Raw genomic sequence first — 17462 nt, forward strand, 5'->3', positions numbered from 1 at the left:
TAAGATTTCAAAACCGAAACTATCTAGTAACATATTAACATAAGATGATGTAGCTCCATAAAGAGTGCAAGCCTTTTTCAAATCCTTAATTTTTTCCCGATCAAAAGGAGTGTATCTTCTCCTTTGTTGACCTGAAGAGTCAAGCTCTTCAATAACAGGGTATGCATTTATTAAATCTGATACATCCTGTTCTTCATTTTTTGCCTTAATCAGTGCCTTTTGTAATCTTGTCATAGGATACCTCATAGGAGGTGCTAATTGTATTACTGCCTCTTCCCCTTCTCTTCCCTCTACCCATGAAGGGTTAATTGAGGGGGGAGGGTCATGAGATGGGGAATGCCCATCAGAATTGTACTTAACTCCTTTCTTGTCTCTTTTTTTTTTTAAATTATTTAATAGCCTTTTATTTACAGGTTACATGCATGGGTAACTTTACAGCATTAACAATTGCCAAACCTCTTGTTCCAATTTTTCACCTCTTACCCCTCACCCCCTCCCCCAGATGGCAGGACGACCAGTAGATGTTAAATATATTAAGATATAAATTAGATACACAATAAGTATACATGACCAAACCGTTATTTTGCTGTACAAAAAGAATCAGACTCTGAAATATTGTACAATTAGTTTGTGAAGGAGATCAAAAATGCAGGTGGGCATAAATATAGGGATTGGGAGTTCAATGTAATGGTTTTTAGTCATCACCCAGAGTTCTTTCTCTGGGCGTAGCTGGTTCAGTTCATTACTGCTCCATTAGAAATGATTTGGTTGATCTCGTTGCTGAGGATGGCCAGGTCCATCAGAACTGGTCATCATATAGTATTGTTGTTGAAGTATATAATGATCTCCTGGTCCTGCTCATTTCACTCAGCATCAGTTCGTGTAAGTCTCTCCAGGCCTTTCTGAAATCATCCTGTTGGTCATTTCTTACAGAACAGTAATATTCCATAATATTCATATACCACAATTTATTCAGCCATTCTCCAACTGATGGGAATCCATTCAGTTTCCAGTTTCTAGCCACTACAAAAAGGGCTGCCACAAACATTCGTGCACATACAGGTCCCTTTCCCTTCTTTAGTATCTCTTTGGGATATAAGCCCAGTAGTAACACTGCTGGATCAAAGGGTATGCACAGTTTGATAACTTTTTGAGCATAGTTCCAAACTATTCTCCAGAATGGTTGGATTCATTCACAACTCCACCAACAATGCATCAATGTCCCAGTTTTCCCGCATCCCCTCCAACAGTCATCATTATTTTTTCCTGTCATCTTAGCCAATCTGTCTTGTCTAATTCTTCATCCTTTTCACCTAATTTATTTGGCTCCTCCCCTCTTGTACTTTCTTCTTTTCCCTTATTCTATAATTTATATGATTTCCTAAAGCCAATTGTATTAAGTTATTTATATAAAGTCTTTCTTTGGAAATTGAGTCAGGTCCATTATCATTGCAATATTCACATAGTTGCTCTCCTACTAATTTCCACTCATCTAGATCTAAATCTTTTTCCTTAAAGAACCAAGGAGATGTGTATTGTAATGTTTCTAAAAGTTCAATGATCTGCTCCCGAGTTAGAATCAAACCTTGGCTTTTAATGAGTTTAACTAAGCTTTCGACAAATTTTCTTTTCGGTGGAGAAATCTCCTTTCTAAACATCTGTCCCATTTTAGCTGGAATACTACTTTAGCCTTTAACAAAGTTTCCTTGTCTATTTTTGTACTCACCCTAATTTCTGGGTCACAGATGAAAGTTCTTGGTTCCACGTTCGGATGCCAAAATGTTTCGGTTTTTTGGGGGGGGTCTCTGGGAGCAGCCTTCGATTCAGTTCAGAGTAATCACCACAAATATAGCCAAGTGTTAAAGTCGAAATCCTTTATTGTCTCCTTCAAAGTCCTATCTCCTTCACTTGGGGCTCGGCTAGTTTTCTTAGAGGCCTACCTCTCCTTATTTTCGAGAGCTTGAGCTCTCGCCTATCTTCTCTGCCCTCTGAATCTCTCCAAATCCAGAGGTTTGTGCTTCAGCCTCCAGCCACCACAAAAGTGGACGATGAAATGAATCTGTCTTAGCCTCCGAGAGCTTCTAGTGCACTTGTCTTCTCTGTCACTGAGAGCTTCCCCTCTGTGGCTCTTAGTCCCTGCTTATATGCTCCACACTGAGTGTACACCAATCATTGTATCACTAGGAAACCATTATTTGTTGTAGGATTAAATCAGTTGACAAACTAGATTTAACCATTGTGTCCTCAATTCCACTTAGTACCTTGTTTCAAGTTCTGGACCATAACAAGTTATAAAACTCCTTTCTGACATGTTTGATTGATACAAATATAGAAATCTCAACTCATTTCTGTTGATTTATTTCTGTTTCTTGTATTCTTTATAGTTTCTCTTTAATATTGTAATGCCGAAAAAACTGAGGCAAGGTAGAGATTAGAGAATATTTAATAATTTATTTAAAAGGGAGAGATTTATTGGGACCAAATGGATCCATGGTTTGGTCCCAGGTCTGAATGAGACTCCAAAAATCCAGCAAATAATGTGAGTTCTCAATGACATATATACACATGGCTCAGACTCGGGGTAGATTGAGGCAGGGGTGGAGTCAGGGTGCTGAGAGGGAGAATGGTATTCTGATAGGTGGGGTGAACCACCAGAGATGGGGATGACATAATTGGGGGAGGCATCTTGCTAAGATGGTATCTGATATTCTGATAGATTGGGATGGAGAGAGGCATTCTGATATTCTAAAATATAAGACCTTTTATCCTTATCAAATAATTCTGATTAAGAGGGAAGGGTGGTTTTGCAGGACGGAGCAGATTATAAACTGAGACAGAACAATTAGGGAAACTGAGTCAGGACAATAAAAGAGAACTGTGGCACAATATTCCACACTCTTCTCTCTTCTGAATATTCAAATCATTGAATTAATTACCTTCCTCTAGAAGGTCTTAACACCATAATTTTGACCAACCCTATCTAAAGCAAATAAACCAAACTAAAACTAGAAAAATGCAAGGACTTTGGCAAGGACAAGTCTGTCCTTGGTAACCCCAGAGTTGTTAGCATAAAAACAGCATTCCTCATTTAGGGAAGCACACAGGCCTCCCTGTTGCAGAAATAGCAGGTTCTCTGCAGTTGGGGAGCATCTTAGCCCAGAGAATCCAGTTTGAGATAGACAGTTGACTGTGAGTTAGGTCTGTGGTCATTTGTGCATTTAACTTAGCCTCTGCTGAGTAGCAGTGCTTAAGACAGTCCTGCTGCCCATTCTAAGAAGCCACCCCAAGTCTGTCAGGGACTCCAAAAGGGGAAAGAAGTGGGGCCTGGAGTAACTCCACATGTCCCCTATCGATAGAACAGGAGCTGCTACTAAAATCCAGATTTCTGAGCAAATTATGCAGTTAGACCAGGGCAGGCAACCCCGAACTATTAGAGGTCTGATACCAACTTTTGAGAATGCTGAAATACTAATAAAGGAACTGTGGTAACAGGAGTGGAGAAACAGATCAGAGAGACTGCCAGAGTAGATAGGAATTCAGTTGAGAGAGAGCAATAAATAGAGATGGGGCAGCTAGGTGACATAGTGGATTGAAGTCAGGAAAAACTCATCTTCATGAATTCTAATCTGGCCTCAAATACTAACTAGCTGTGTGATCCTGGGCAATTTACTTAACCCTGTTTGCTTCAGTTTCTAAAAAATAATCCCCAAAACTGAATCTGCCAGGGCAATTCCAGCAGAATAAGGAATTTCAAAGTTAAAACATAACCAGCAAATCATAGTCCAGTAATTTTTAAGCAAGGAGTAAAAAACAAAAAAGACTGTTTAAATAATTTCCAACTCAATCTGAACTAATGAGAATGGGGGCAGGGCAGAAGTGCCTAATAAAAATATATCAGTTTTCCCAATTTCCTAACCAGTTTCTTCCACCCTTTTTTTTAATCTCTCGGAAAAGAATTATCAAATAATGATTCCACGTATAAATCCCAAGAGTGAATCAAAATTCCTATACATAACAGACTAGTATAGTAAGTTTCCTAAAAATCCCTCAGGTATACAGCAATAGTTACACAGTTTTAACAAATCTTAAACATAGTAATACAGTTCAAATTTTAACAATAATTCAACCACTTTCCCACTCCCCTATATCAGTCCAAATTACATCAGGAGCAGTGGTCTCTCAAAAACTGCTTCATGCTGAGGATGGGCTGAGATGCTCAGTCCAGGAAGGAAATGGGCGTGGCTGTGCTGCCTGCTACCAAAGCTTCAGATGGGCTGATCCATGTCTCAGAAGCAAGTCAATGCCTGTAATCTGACCTAAATCTAGAACAAAAAATACAAATCTAACAAACAAAGGTTAGAACAGACTGACACAAAATGTGAGGAGGGCATTATGAATTGGCCAGTAGCCTCACAGGACAGACAAACGGCTGTTGGCTATAGTCCCCATAAATAAATAGCAGTTAGGTCTCACTATGCTAACTGTCCTCTCATTATTTAGAAACCTTTAAAAATCTGAATATTCACAGACACAAATATTCAGTAACAGAGAGATGACCAGGGTAAATACTTGTTTGCCAAGAATTTAGGATATAATGATTATATATAACCAGGTTGGAAACAGCAAGGTATGACATAATTGAATTGCATTAACAGTTTCTTATTGACCATTGGTCTGATTATAGAAATTAGTTACAGGAGGAAAAATGCAGGGACATAACTATAATATAAGCAACCAAAACTGATCCTTAAGCTCATACAGGATAAATGAGCCACTTTAACCCAGATTACTCCAGATAATTGTCCCAATGAAGCTTTAAAACTCCCAAATATTAATTACAAACCAAGAAATTTTACCTCCAATAACAAATCCCATTAACTAAAGTTTCAGATAAATCTTAAACAGATATTTACAATAACCTTACATTTATAACAGTAAGAATCTGTCTCGGTAAGTTCACTTCTTTCATATCTAAGTAGATGTTAACATAAGTGAACATTATACATATGAGTCAGTTTGCTTTTAAAAATACCCAATACATAGATGAATATCCCAAATTACATATTGTCCATAACAATTTCAAAAGAAAAAAATTATTTTCAGAGACTCTTTAAATGACCTCAAGATGACCCAATACAATCAATTAAAACTTAGAATATCCTATACAGAATACCCAATTCTACATAAAAGAATCTGAAAGATTCTTTAAAGTATCCTTTAAACTTTTAGAAATAGCCCTACTATATTATAGATCAGTCAATTAACTGAAAGTCGGGGCTATCTCTTGAAATCATTTGCCAAAGCCAAACCTCTGTAGAAAGAGGCTGGAACACATTGGGGTGGGAGGGGGGAGGAAAAGAGGGGGGATTCCACGTGGCCGCCCTTTCCCCATTCCACCTCCAAAGAGGCAGGGGGGAGGGAAGATGAGCTAAGGCGGGGGAGGAGAGGATTCCACTTAGCCATTTTTCCCAATGGACTTTTCCTAAGCTCCAACTTTGGCCAGAGTTGGAGCCTTTAGAAAAATTTATCTAATTAGAGGCATGTACCCCTTTCAGGTAAGTTAATAGAACTTCACTCTAATAAGTTCTTAAAATCTTACATTCAAAGATAACTAAATGTAGCCTGCATAGGCAATAGTAAAATTATTTCCCACAATTTTAAAGCTGCCCAAAAGAATACTCAGAACAAATCTGGCATGCAAAGGCAACAGTAAAATTATTTCCCACAATTTCAGAATCATCCTAAAATTCCTAATCTCATGTTTTCTCCAGCCAGAGTTCAAAGTAATTAGCATAAACTCCTTTTGTTCTCCAGAGGCCTTATTTAGGCTAGCTCAACCCTGAATTTTAAAATTACTGCAAAGAAAAATCCCAGTACCAGTTTTTAAAAGTTTAAAATCATAAGCAAATTTTATACAAAGTACAATTGCAACATTGAAATAACTAATCCCCAAATTTCTTAATTTAGCAGAGCTCCCAACCAACAGAACAGACAAACAAGTCACACAGAACATACAGATATAGACTGTGTAGTCAAAACATTTAACACACAGACCAGGGGCTATCTGGAAATCTTAGAATAACCCTGAGGGAAATTGTCAGCTCAAGAGTCTTCCCTTCCAGAATCCAAAGGAGCTTTTTTTTTTTTTTTTTTTTTTTTAAACTCCAGCTTAAACTCTGCCTTCACAGAGAATGCCCAGATTAAAACCAGGTAGACCAAAAAGTACACAGAACCAGATAGTACCCAAAAAGTACTATAGTACCAAAAGACACTCAAGTACCCAAAGGGTATTCAGAACCAGATAATGCCACGTAGCATCCTACTGGCATTTCCTAGCATTTTTATGGCTCATCAGCCCAACTTTTTCTGGGGACCAGATTTGCTAGCAATAAAATCAGACAGAAAACTTATCCTGCAGGGGTTTGAAACCAAATTCTCCCTTGGCCAAATGGAATGTGCCACCATCAGACGTCAGGCACAGTTGTGGCTGAAAACTGCTTTTTCCCCCAGAGGCTCTGGAAAAAAATCCAGAGGGCCTGCCTCTCCAAGCAGAGAACCCAGATCCCCAGCTGCCCTGAGGCCCAAGGAGGAGACTGGAGAGAATTTTCCGATTCTGCTCTCATTTTCTAACATCTTGGTGGGAAGCCTCCAAAATGTAATACAAAAGAAACTGAGGCAAGATAGAGATTAGAGAGTATTTAATAATTTATTTTTTAAAAAAAAGATTTACTGGGACCAAAGGATCCATGGTTTGGTCCCAGGGCTGAGTGAGACTATCATCTCCAAGAATCCAGTAAACAATGTGAGTTCTCAATGACGTGTCTCCAAGCTGCGGGGGGGGGGGGGGGGGGGGGGGGGGGGGGGGGGGGGGGGGGGGGGGGCCCGCGTTCCCCAGGCTCGGAACCCCTCCTGACACCGGGGAGCCCAAGGGGGCATGATGACCCCCCAAGGGGGCATGATGACCCCCCAAGGGGCAGTGGGGCCAGCGGCCTTGGAAGCGCGATGGTCTCCGCTAGGGAGCAGAGCCCCGCGGAGCGGGAGCCTTTGTTTCCGGGGCAGCCGGGCGCCCGATGGCTCCGAGGGACGCGCCCGCCGGGGCGAGAAGGTCCCGCCCGGGGGAGAGCCCTTCTCCGCAAATATAAGATCTTTGATCCTTATCAAATATTCTGATTAAGAGGGAGAGGAGTGGTTTGTAGGATTGAGCAGAACAATTATAAACTGGGGCAGGACTGAGTTAGGATAATTAGGGAAACTGAGTCAGGACAATAAAAGAGGACTGTGATATAATGATATGATTTTAATTTGGAGAGATAGGACAATTAGAATGTTGGGCAAGAACAAGTTTTCTCATCTTTTGAAGTCAGAAATTAGAGCAAGGTGTCATAACAAAAATCACTTCTAGGGATAAGGTCCCTCAGACACTGGAAAAGTAAAAAAGGTAACGATTCTGGATCTCTGGTAATGTCAGCACAATGTAACCCTATACGCCTACATTTGTTTATTGGTATGGATTGGGGGAGGCATAGAATAGTAATAGGAAAGCCTAGCTATCTCCCCTTAAGGAATAGTCAACCCTTTTTTCTCTACCTCACTTTTCAAGTTTTTGTACCTGTTTTCTGTCACAGGCAGCAGCCAGGTGGTCCCATTTGGTACTTCTCCTCTTGTTTCTGCTACCCAGACAAGTGTCCTTTCAGATATGAGCAATGTCATGGAAACTGGGATGTCAACTGGTGGTATTCCTAGCAGGTAGGTTGAGATTATAGGTTTCTCCACTATGAGGAAGAAAAACCTATGCTTTTTTTTTTTTTTTTTTTTTAAATCCCGATTCTTCCTGTCCCATGTAGTCCCTAATTTTTTCCTTTTTTTTCCCTTCTCAATGTTTTCTATTTAATACTTTTGAAGACAAAGGACCAGGGTTTGCTTGTATAGGTATCCAATAATGCTTAGCTCATAGTGGAGGATACTTCTCTGATATCAGTGATACAGTTTCTCTTTCTCTCACAGAGCCTTTGGGACTGTTGGCCATGTCTCTGGACTCCATACTGCTGTTTCTGGCAGTAATAGCAGCAGTGCTGGACTTGGATTTGGGGGTAAGTTCTACTTGTAGAGAGCTAGGGTGATATGGAAACCTAGGGATATAAGAGAGGACCAATAAAGCCAAAGGAGTTTAGGGGTACAAGACTAGGAAAGGAAAAAGAAGGTGGGAAAAAGATTAAGAAAGATTTAGAAATGTTTATTATATATCAGTCCAATAAGAAAAGACTAACTCTGTCTTCCCTTATTCCCCCAATATTTAGCTTTCACCAACCCTTTCATCGCACCAGCTCCTCACTCACAGTTGCCTTCCACCAACCCATTCCAGTCTAATGGCATGGCCTCTGGTAAGTCTTTCTTTAATTGTCTTCTATCTTTCCCAGATTTCCAAACATCTTTTAGGTAATATTTTCTTCGAACCTTTTTTCAGTCACTGGAAACCATAGGCAAATCAAATTTCTCCTAATCTCATGCTCACTCACCATGATCTAAATCCCTGTGAGTAAATCCTCTTTCTTCTTAAATTGAAGTCCTTATAACTTGTATCTTTTCGCTACTTCTGAAGTAATTTTCAGTGGTGTTTCCTAAGGGGGGCCTTTCTTCTTCTTCCTTTCTGCCCCCAGGTTTTAGTTATTATAAGCTTTATCCGATCCTGTATCTACCCTAACATCTTAATTCCTTAAACCACCTCAGCCAGGGCTATGTGATTCATGTTATCCTCACCTTAGTCTTTAAACTTTTCCATTATACTCCCCTCTTCAGACTTTCCCAACTCCAATAGTCTTAGCCTTTCCACTCCCAAATTCTCAAAGAAATTAAGAGTCCTTAAAAATGTAGGTGGAAGTCTATAACTATATATAGAGACAACAGAAGGACAGTAGTGTCTTTGGGAAGCCAGGATGAATCTGGAAGCTGAAAATTACAGTTATATTCAGGATAATTCAGTGATTTGATTTTTGGCCTACAGAAGCCTGTTTCTCTCATCAGTTTGAATCTTGATAATATTGCCCTAAATCCCTTCTTTCTCAGTTCCAGTTCATCTGCTTTGTTTCCACAGGGCTTGGTTTGGGGATGAACTCTGTAGTACCTAGCTTCTCTTCTGCACCGACCCCTGGTGGCTTCCCAGGAACTTTCTCTCCTAATCTCTTCCCTCCACAAACCTTGCTGGCTCAGCAGCAAAATGGTAAAAGACTCTTATTCATGCTCATCAGATGAATTTTTAAAAACTAATCATTTTCTCAGATAGACATAAAGGAATAAAAAAGGATAAAATCTGTCTACCCCCAAGTAAAAGACTCTAGGAATATACATCTCCCCAGTTTGGGAGTGTCTTCCCCCCAATTCCAGCTGGGAATGTGCAATTATGCCTACTATCTATGACAATGACAAAGATTGTCCTAGTTCGTAAGTTTGGTTAAATTCTGATGAATGCTACTTATTCATTAAAGCTAAATTTTGTTTTTCTTTTTTATCTTTCAGGCTCGGGCTTTGTAGGATTAGGAACAGCTAAACTGGGGCAAAGGCCTATGAACCATCCAGTAGGGATTTCTACCAATCCTTTCATGGTAAGGAAGGAAAAGAATGATCTTTGAAGAAGTCTGGAAAGGAGAGTTTAGGTGATAAATTCATGTGGAGTGTTGGAGATAGGGGCCTGTGCCAGCAGACATAATTAGGAATGAATCCCTCCCCACTGTGTTGTGTTTGCTGCAGTCTAGGTTAGGCCTCCTATCCTGTTTGTTTCTTTGAACCTATCTTCTTTATATCCTGGTTTTTTATACTACTTTCTTTCTGGGATTGGGGGTGGGGAGTGATATTGAAATGTACTCATTTCCTCTTCCCAAATCTGATTATTATTTATTTTGTTTTTTCTCTCCAGACTGGATCCTCATCAAGTCCATTTGCTTCCAAACTTCCTCCTACTAATCCCTTCTTGTAGCACTGTGCCCAGGAGGACTACATCCTTCCTGCTCTCTCTACCCCCAGTATCCTTCTGTTCCCTAGAACCCTGGTGGCCATATTTGGTTTTTTTGGCATTACTATGGTCTCAGCCCAAGATAGGGAATGACTTGCCTTACTTTTGAGTGGTATAATGGTATCTTGGGTATAATGAAAGTGCTACTGTTTTGCCTTGGGCTTGCCGATAAAACACCAGCCCCTAAGCCAGTAGCCCAGAGCAGTGAGAACTGTGGGAGTGGCCCCTCCAGTGTTTTACTATTCTAAATTTTTTTCTTCTCCCCTCTCCCTCATATACATATGGTTCATCCAGCTCCCAATGCCTTCTCCTGTGGAGAAAGTTATTATAATCATGTATAGGCTGGAACAGATTTCCTTCTCTAGAGCTCTAGTCAAACTGCTGGTAGGCAGTGGGAAGCTGAACCTACACAATAGGACCTTAACCTACATTCAAAAGGGCCTCATTGCAAGCTAAAATAGTGACAAATATGGTTGCTCAGACCAAGCCATGGCAAGCATATGGGAAGGAATGGCACCACAGTTAGGGCACCTTCATTTCCTGGCTTCTGTCTGCATTAGCTGGGCACCTCCAATCATCTTCCACATAGTCGTGCCACCGGTTCCAAAAAGACTTTGTCTCCTCAACAAATTTGACCCAGTCACCCTGTCTGTACATGCAATGAATGAAAGATTCCTTTCCCTCTTATCAAAACTATTTCTTTTCCTATTTGTTTTCAAAAGTGTTTTAGAAGTGTAGAACCCCTTAGGTTCTTTACTCTTCCCCCAAATTCATGTTAGGCACTTTAGTTAACTGTTGGTTTGATGTTTGGATAACAGTGTTTTATAAACACAAAGTTTTCTAATATAGCCTATTCTACATATGTGTGTATGTATACACACAATACATATATATATATATATATATATATATATATATATATATATATATCTTATACATATCTTATACAACTTGTGCACTCTTCCCCCAAGAATCATCAGGTAACAGATATTTATGGGTAATAAAGGTATGCTTTATCTACTCTTGACCATTATTCCATCAGTCATGTTCCAAGATCTCTTCCAGCATTACATCTCCTGGACAGGAGAGACATTTTTGTGTAGTTGCTGCTTTGTTTTTTCATACTTCCCATTCTGCCCTGACCTTGATTCTTGCACAAAAGGTAATGTTGAAAAATAATTTTTCATTTGAAAGAAAAAGGAAAAAACATGTTGCTTGTTATCTAGCTTTTGGATCCCTTGGTTTCATATAACAGCAAACTTACTTGCCTGATTAGCTTACTTAACATTTTTGTTGTTGTTTTGTCCAGACAATAGCAAAGTGACTCCAAAGAGTGGGTTGGGATGGGGGTGGAGGAGAGGGCACCGGGATAGGACTAGATCAGGGTGGAAATATGAGCAGAAACAAGGAAGGCCTTAGTGTTAAATTTGCCCATACCTAACCAGACTACCAAAGCATTACCTGACAATCACCTCAGACATCACAACTCCTTATACTGCCTAGTCCATTGTATATTAGCAGCTCTGAGGGCTGAGCTGTTTGTAGGGAACATGGGTATCTGCTTAGGGTAAACTTTCTGCTCATAATGAGATTATGACTTTGCTATTTAGACCTATGTAATAGGATAAGAGCACTTGCCACTAAATATTTAACCTGCAGTAGCCTTGAGAATGTAGAAGAATGGTTTTCTTAGTAGATTTGGGGAAGTTTTCTGGAAAAATGCCTGCAGCTGTGTGTAATTTCTATTGACAGGATCAATTTCACCTCATCTTCATTGTGGAGCAGAATCCATATGTTGTTGTCCTTTTAAATTCCTAATTCATCTCTATGCCCTATTTTTGTTATGGGTAAGACAGGAAATCTAAGCACTGAAGAACTGTTGTCACTTCCTCCTTTATATATAATCTGTTTACCCTCTGGTTCCTCCCCAATCCCACCCTGCTCCTTTTGCAAAGGTCTACCCCACTATTATAGGCATTTATGCCTAGGAAAGGCATGTTGTTAACTTTTCTTTCAAGGCCAAGTCAGGGAAACAGAATAGGTACACACCCAGACCCCAAAATTCCTTTCTCCAATTGGTCACAAACACAGGCATATATGAGAATGAATTAAGGGTTTCCATTGCAGAAGCCTAATGAATTTCTCCTGTAGAGGAAAGACATCTCATAGAAGGACACTTCCTCTCACTGTCTAATGTTGCCTCTGATCTTGATGTACTGTATTTCCATTTCTCCATCTTAACTTTTTTTCTCCCCAAGTCATATTGTGTTTCTGTACCTTCTCCATGTGTTTTGTGTCTTATTTACTTATCTCATTTTAATTGGTCATTTGGGTGCTTTGAGATATCAGGAAGAGTCAAGGGCCTGGTTGACATGCTGTGGCAAGAGCTATATTCTAAACCTTTTTTTTTTTTTTCTCATAGCTTGCTGCCACCTTTTTTTATTCCCCATTCTTCATTTACCAAGGATTAGTTAGAACTAATTTAAAAGGACTTTAAATATGAGATATCATTCTTTCCTTGGTGCTTGGTGCCCTATATTCAGTGGCTCCCTCCAACTTTCCCCTAACATTTACTGAGCCAGATAATGAACTCTTTTTCTCCATTCTGGTCCCAGGCTCTCTTAGCTTTTTCAGGGAAGATAGTCATAGGTGATAGTGCTGAGTCAGCCCCAGATCCCAGGGTAGAGAGAATAAGGGTATGTTAGGAAGAGTGAGACTAAATGCTTACAACTGATCTTCTCCATTCCTAGTCTCATTTGTTATGTGAGTTCAGTGGAAACTGAAGGTCTGATCTTTACCGATGCAGGATAAGAGCAGTAGCTCTGGAATCATGAGTTGTTGGGATTTTTTTTTTTTTTTCAATATACCAAAAAAAAAAAAAGTATCTGCTGTATGTCGGGATTTTTGCTTCTGAAACCAACTATTCCATACTGCTTGCTTTTTAAAAATGTATACAATAAATTTGCATTGCTTTCAAAGCTGTTCGCCTTTGTCTATGTTTTATGTCCTGAATATCCTCCTATGCATTTTTAAGCATTTCAGTGGCCGATTTTTTTTCCTTCTGATATCATAATTTCATATTCCCCACCAACAAAAATAAATTCATAGCAAATAGGTATAGTCAAGCAAAACAAATCTATATTGGCCATGTCCAGAAATGTTATGTCAGAAGGTATTCAACATGCTTCACTAGAGAGACTTTGAAAATTTGGATTTTTAGGTGTCTCAAAGTTGTATTTCTTTGCATTATTTTTATCTAAATTATTCTTTTGCTGATTTCATCTTTTATCAGTTCATATATCTTCCCAGGACTCTCTGAAATCTATTGCACAAGTAATGTACCATTATATCCATATGTCACAGCTTGTTTAGCTGATCTGCAAATGATATATCCCCTTAGTTTCTGTTTTTTTCTCTTTTCTATAATTCCCTTCAGGACAATACTCTCCAAAACTTGAAGTTTGATTGCCACTACTCCCTCCCTAATAGGATCTTTTCCTTTTAACCTTAAACCCTAAACTCTGGTTTTTCATCAAGAGTGCCATTAAAGACCATTTAAGTAACTTATTCCTATCTTTTTGCCTCTTGGGAAGCTGTATTCTAAGATCTCAAAGAGAAGCTGTCAAGCTTTATGTACCAATGTACTTTGATTCTTTGGTGCTAAAACTCTTGGTGCTATTTGCAATTTAATTTGATCTGGATCTTGACTATGACATTCATGGGATTTTTCCTTTTGGGATTTCTTTCAGGAAACAATGGGTGGATTCTTGCAAGTTTCATTATACTTTTTGGTTCTGAAAAACTGAGAACTTTTCATTTATCATTAATGACTTTAAATAGAATATTCAGGCTTTTACATTTTTTTTAAAATGGTTTTTGGAAAGTCCAAAGCACCTTTCCTTAACCTGTTTTCCTGGTCAGCATTTTTTTTTTTATTATAGCTTTTTATTGACAGAACATATGTATGGGTAATTTTTCAACACTGTCCCTTGCAATCACTTCTGTTCCAACTTTTCCCTTCCCTCCCTCTACCTTTTCCCCTAGATAGCAGGCAGTCTCATACATGTTAAACATGTTAAAGTATATCTTAAATACAATATATGTGTACACATCCGTACAGTTCTCTTGTTGCACAAAAAAAAAAAAATCGAATTCAGAAGGTAAAAATAACCTGGGAAGAAAAACAAAAATGCAAGTAGTCCACATTCATTTCCCAGTGTTCTTTTTCTGGGTGTAGCTGATTCTGTCCATCGCTGATCAATTGGAACTGAATTGGATCTTCTCTTTTTTAAAAATATCCACTTCCATCAGAATACATCCTCATATATATTGAAGTATCTAATAATCTCCTGGTTCTGCTCATTTCACTTAGCATCAGTTCATGTAAGTCTCTCCAAGCCTCTCTATTCATCCTGCTGGTCATTTCTTACAGAATAATAATATTCCATAATATTCCTATACCACAATTTACCCAACCATTCTTCAATTGATGGGTATCCATTCAATTTCCAGTTTCTAGCCACTACAAAAAGGGCTGCCACAAACATTTTGACACATTTTGGAAAGGTCCCTTTCCCTTCTTTAATATATCTTTGGGATATAAGCCCAGTAGTAGCACTGATGGTTCAAAGGGTATACACAGATATGCTTTTTGAGCATAGTACCAAATTGTTCTCCAGCATGGTTGGATCCATTCACAACTCCATCAACAATGTATCAATGTCCCATACAAAGCAGTGTATGGTTTTTCTGCATCCCCTCCCAATATTCGTCATTATCTTTTCCTGTCATCTTAGCCAATCTGACAGGTGTATAATGGTATTTCAGAGTTGTCTCAATTTGCATTTCTCTGATCAATAGTGATTTGGAGTACCTTTTCATATGGGTTGAAGTAATTTCAATTTCATCATCTGAAAATTGTTCATATTCTTTGACCATTTATCAATTGGAGAATGGCTTGATTTCTTATAAATTAAAGTCAGTTCTCTCTATATTTTGGAAATGAGGCCTTTATCAGAACCTTTGAATGTAAAAATGTTTTCCTGGTTTATTGCTTCCCTTCTAATCTTGTTTGCATTAGTTTTGTTTGTACAAAAGCTTTTTAACTTGATATAATCAAAATTTTCTATTTTTGATCAATAATGATCTCTATTTCTTCTTTGGGCACAAATTCCTTCCTCCTCCACAAGTCTAAGAGGTAAACTATTCTATGTTCTTATAATTTGTTTATAATATCATTCTTTATTCCTAAATCATGAATCCATTTTGATCTTATCTTTGTGTACAGTGTTAAGTGGGGATCCATGTCTAGTTTCTGCCATACTAATTTCCAATTTTTCCAGCAGTTTTTGTCAAATAGTGAATTCTTATCCCAAAAGTTGGGATCTTTGGGTTTGTCAAATACTAGATTGCTATTATTATTGACTATTTTGTCCTGTGATGTTATTGACTATTTTGTCCTGTAAACCTAACCTATTCCATTGATCAACTAGTCTATTTCTTAGCCAATCCCAAATGGTTTTGGTGACTGCTGCTTTGTAATCTAGTTTTAGATCAGGTACAGCTAGGCCACCTTCATTTGATTTTTTTCATTAGTTCCCTTGAAATTCTTGATCTTTTGTTCTTCCATATGAATTTTGTTATTTTTTTTAGGTCATTAAAATAGTTTCTTGGGAGTCTGATTGGTATAGCACTAAATAAATGGATTAGTTTAGGTAGTATTGTCATCTTTATTATATTTGCTCAGCCTATCCAAGAGCACTTAATATTTTTCCAATTGTTTAGATCTGACTTTATTTGTGTGGAAAGTGTTATGTAGTTTTGCTCATATAGTTCCTGACTTTCCTTTGGCAAATAGATTCCCAAATATTTTATACTATTGATGGTTATTTTAAATGGAATTTCTCTTTGTATCTCTTGCTGTTGGATTTTGTTAGTGATATATAAAATGCTGATGATGTATGTGGATTTATTTAGTATCCTGCAACTTTACTAAAGTTGTAGATTATTTCTAATAGCTTTTTGGTAGATTCTCTGGAGTTCTCTAAAGATGATAATTTGTTTTCCTCATTACCTACTCTAATTCCTTTAATCTCTTTCTCAACTCATTCCCGAAGCTAGCATTTCTAATACAATATTGAATTAGTAGTGGTGATAGTGGGCAACCTTGTTTCAGTCCTGATCTTATTGGGAATGATTCCAGTTTATCCTCATTACACATGATGCTTACTGATGATTTTAAATAGATACTCTTGACTATTTTAAGGAAAAGTCCATTTATTCCTATACTTTCAAGTATTTTTTAATAGGAATGGATGTTGGATTTTATCAAATGCTTTTTCTGCATCTATTGAGATGATCATATGGTTTTAGTTAATTTGGTTATTGATATAGTCAATTATGCTAATAGTTTTCCTAATATTGAACCAACCCTGCATTCCTGGTATAAATCCTAATTGGTCATGGTGTATTTTCCTGGGGATGATTTTCTGTAATCTTTTTGCTAATATTTTATTTAAGATTGTTGCATCAATATTCATTAGGGAGATTTCTTTCTCTGTTTTCAACCTACCTGATTTAGGTATCAGTACCATGTCTGTGTCATAAAAGGAATTTTGTAGGACTCCTTCAATCCCTGTTTTTTCAAATAGTTTATATAACATTGGAATTAATTGTTCTTTAAATGTTTGGTAGAATTCACATGTAAATCCATCTGGTCTTGGGGATTTTTTCTTAGGGAGCTGATTAATAGCTTGTTCTATTTTTTTTTTTCCAAAATGGAACTGTTTAACCAATTTACTTCTTCCTCTGTTAATCTGAGCAAGCTATATTTTTGAAGGTATTCATCTAATTTAAGTTACTGAATTTATTGACATAAAGTTGGGCAAAGTAGCTCCTAATTATTACTCTAATTTCCTCTTTATTAGTGGCAAGTTCTCCCATTTCATTTTTAAGACTAACAATTTGATTTTCCTCTTTTTCTAATCAAATTTACCAAGGGTTTATCTATTTTGTTGGTTTTTTCATAGAACCAACTCTTAGTTTTATTTATTAATTTAATAGGTTTTTTTAACTTTCAATTTTAATAATCTCTCCTTTTATTTTTAGAATTTCAAGTTTAGTGTTTGACTGGGGGGGAGGGGTTTAATTTGCTCCTTTTCTAGCTTTTTTAGTTGCAAGCCCAAATTCATTGATCTTCTCTTTCTCTATTTTATTACTAGAGGCAAGTAGCCCTCTAGAGATATAAAATTTCCCCTTATTACCGCTTTGGCTCCTGTGCAGCATTTAATTAAAGGAAAAAAAAATAGTAGATAACTTTTTTCATTATTAAAATCGCCTCAACTTTGTTCTTATGTTTGTCATTGTCATTGATTTCTTTTTTGTCTGTTCTAATTTTCCAGGATTCCATTACTTGGAATCCTTTGGCTTGTAGGGGGGGTTATTTCAAATCCTTTCC

The 17462-nt window shown here is 37.8% G+C and overlaps 1 protein-coding gene across 8 annotated transcripts in view; it reads left to right on the plus strand.

Moving 5' to 3' along the window:
• AGFG2 (ArfGAP with FG repeats 2) overlaps positions 1-12988 on the plus strand; it is a 50631-nt gene extending 37643 nt beyond the window's left edge. For 4 of the 8 annotated variants that reach the window (XM_031965305.1, XM_031965310.1, XM_031965308.1 and 1 more), the window contains 6 exons: positions 7626-7746; positions 8005-8090; positions 8298-8381; positions 9092-9217; positions 9514-9599; positions 9911-12988. In XM_031965305.1, coding sequence (XP_031821165.1) covers positions 7626-7746; positions 8005-8090; positions 8298-8381; positions 9092-9217; positions 9514-9599; positions 9911-9970 — 563 coding nt within the window. In that variant the 3' untranslated portion in view covers positions 9971-12988. The remainder of the gene's footprint in view (positions 1-7625; positions 7747-8004; positions 8091-8297; positions 8382-9091; positions 9218-9513; positions 9600-9910) is intronic. The other 4 variants (XR_004233733.1, XM_031965306.1, XM_031965307.1 and 1 more) reach the window with 4 other exon arrangements.
• The last annotated feature ends 4474 nt before the right edge of the window (positions 12989-17462 follow it).

This window comes from Sarcophilus harrisii, chromosome 4 (genome assembly GCF_902635505.1).
Source record: "Sarcophilus harrisii chromosome 4, mSarHar1.11, whole genome shotgun sequence".
NCBI lineage: Eukaryota > Metazoa > Chordata > Mammalia > Dasyuromorphia > Dasyuridae > Sarcophilus > Sarcophilus harrisii.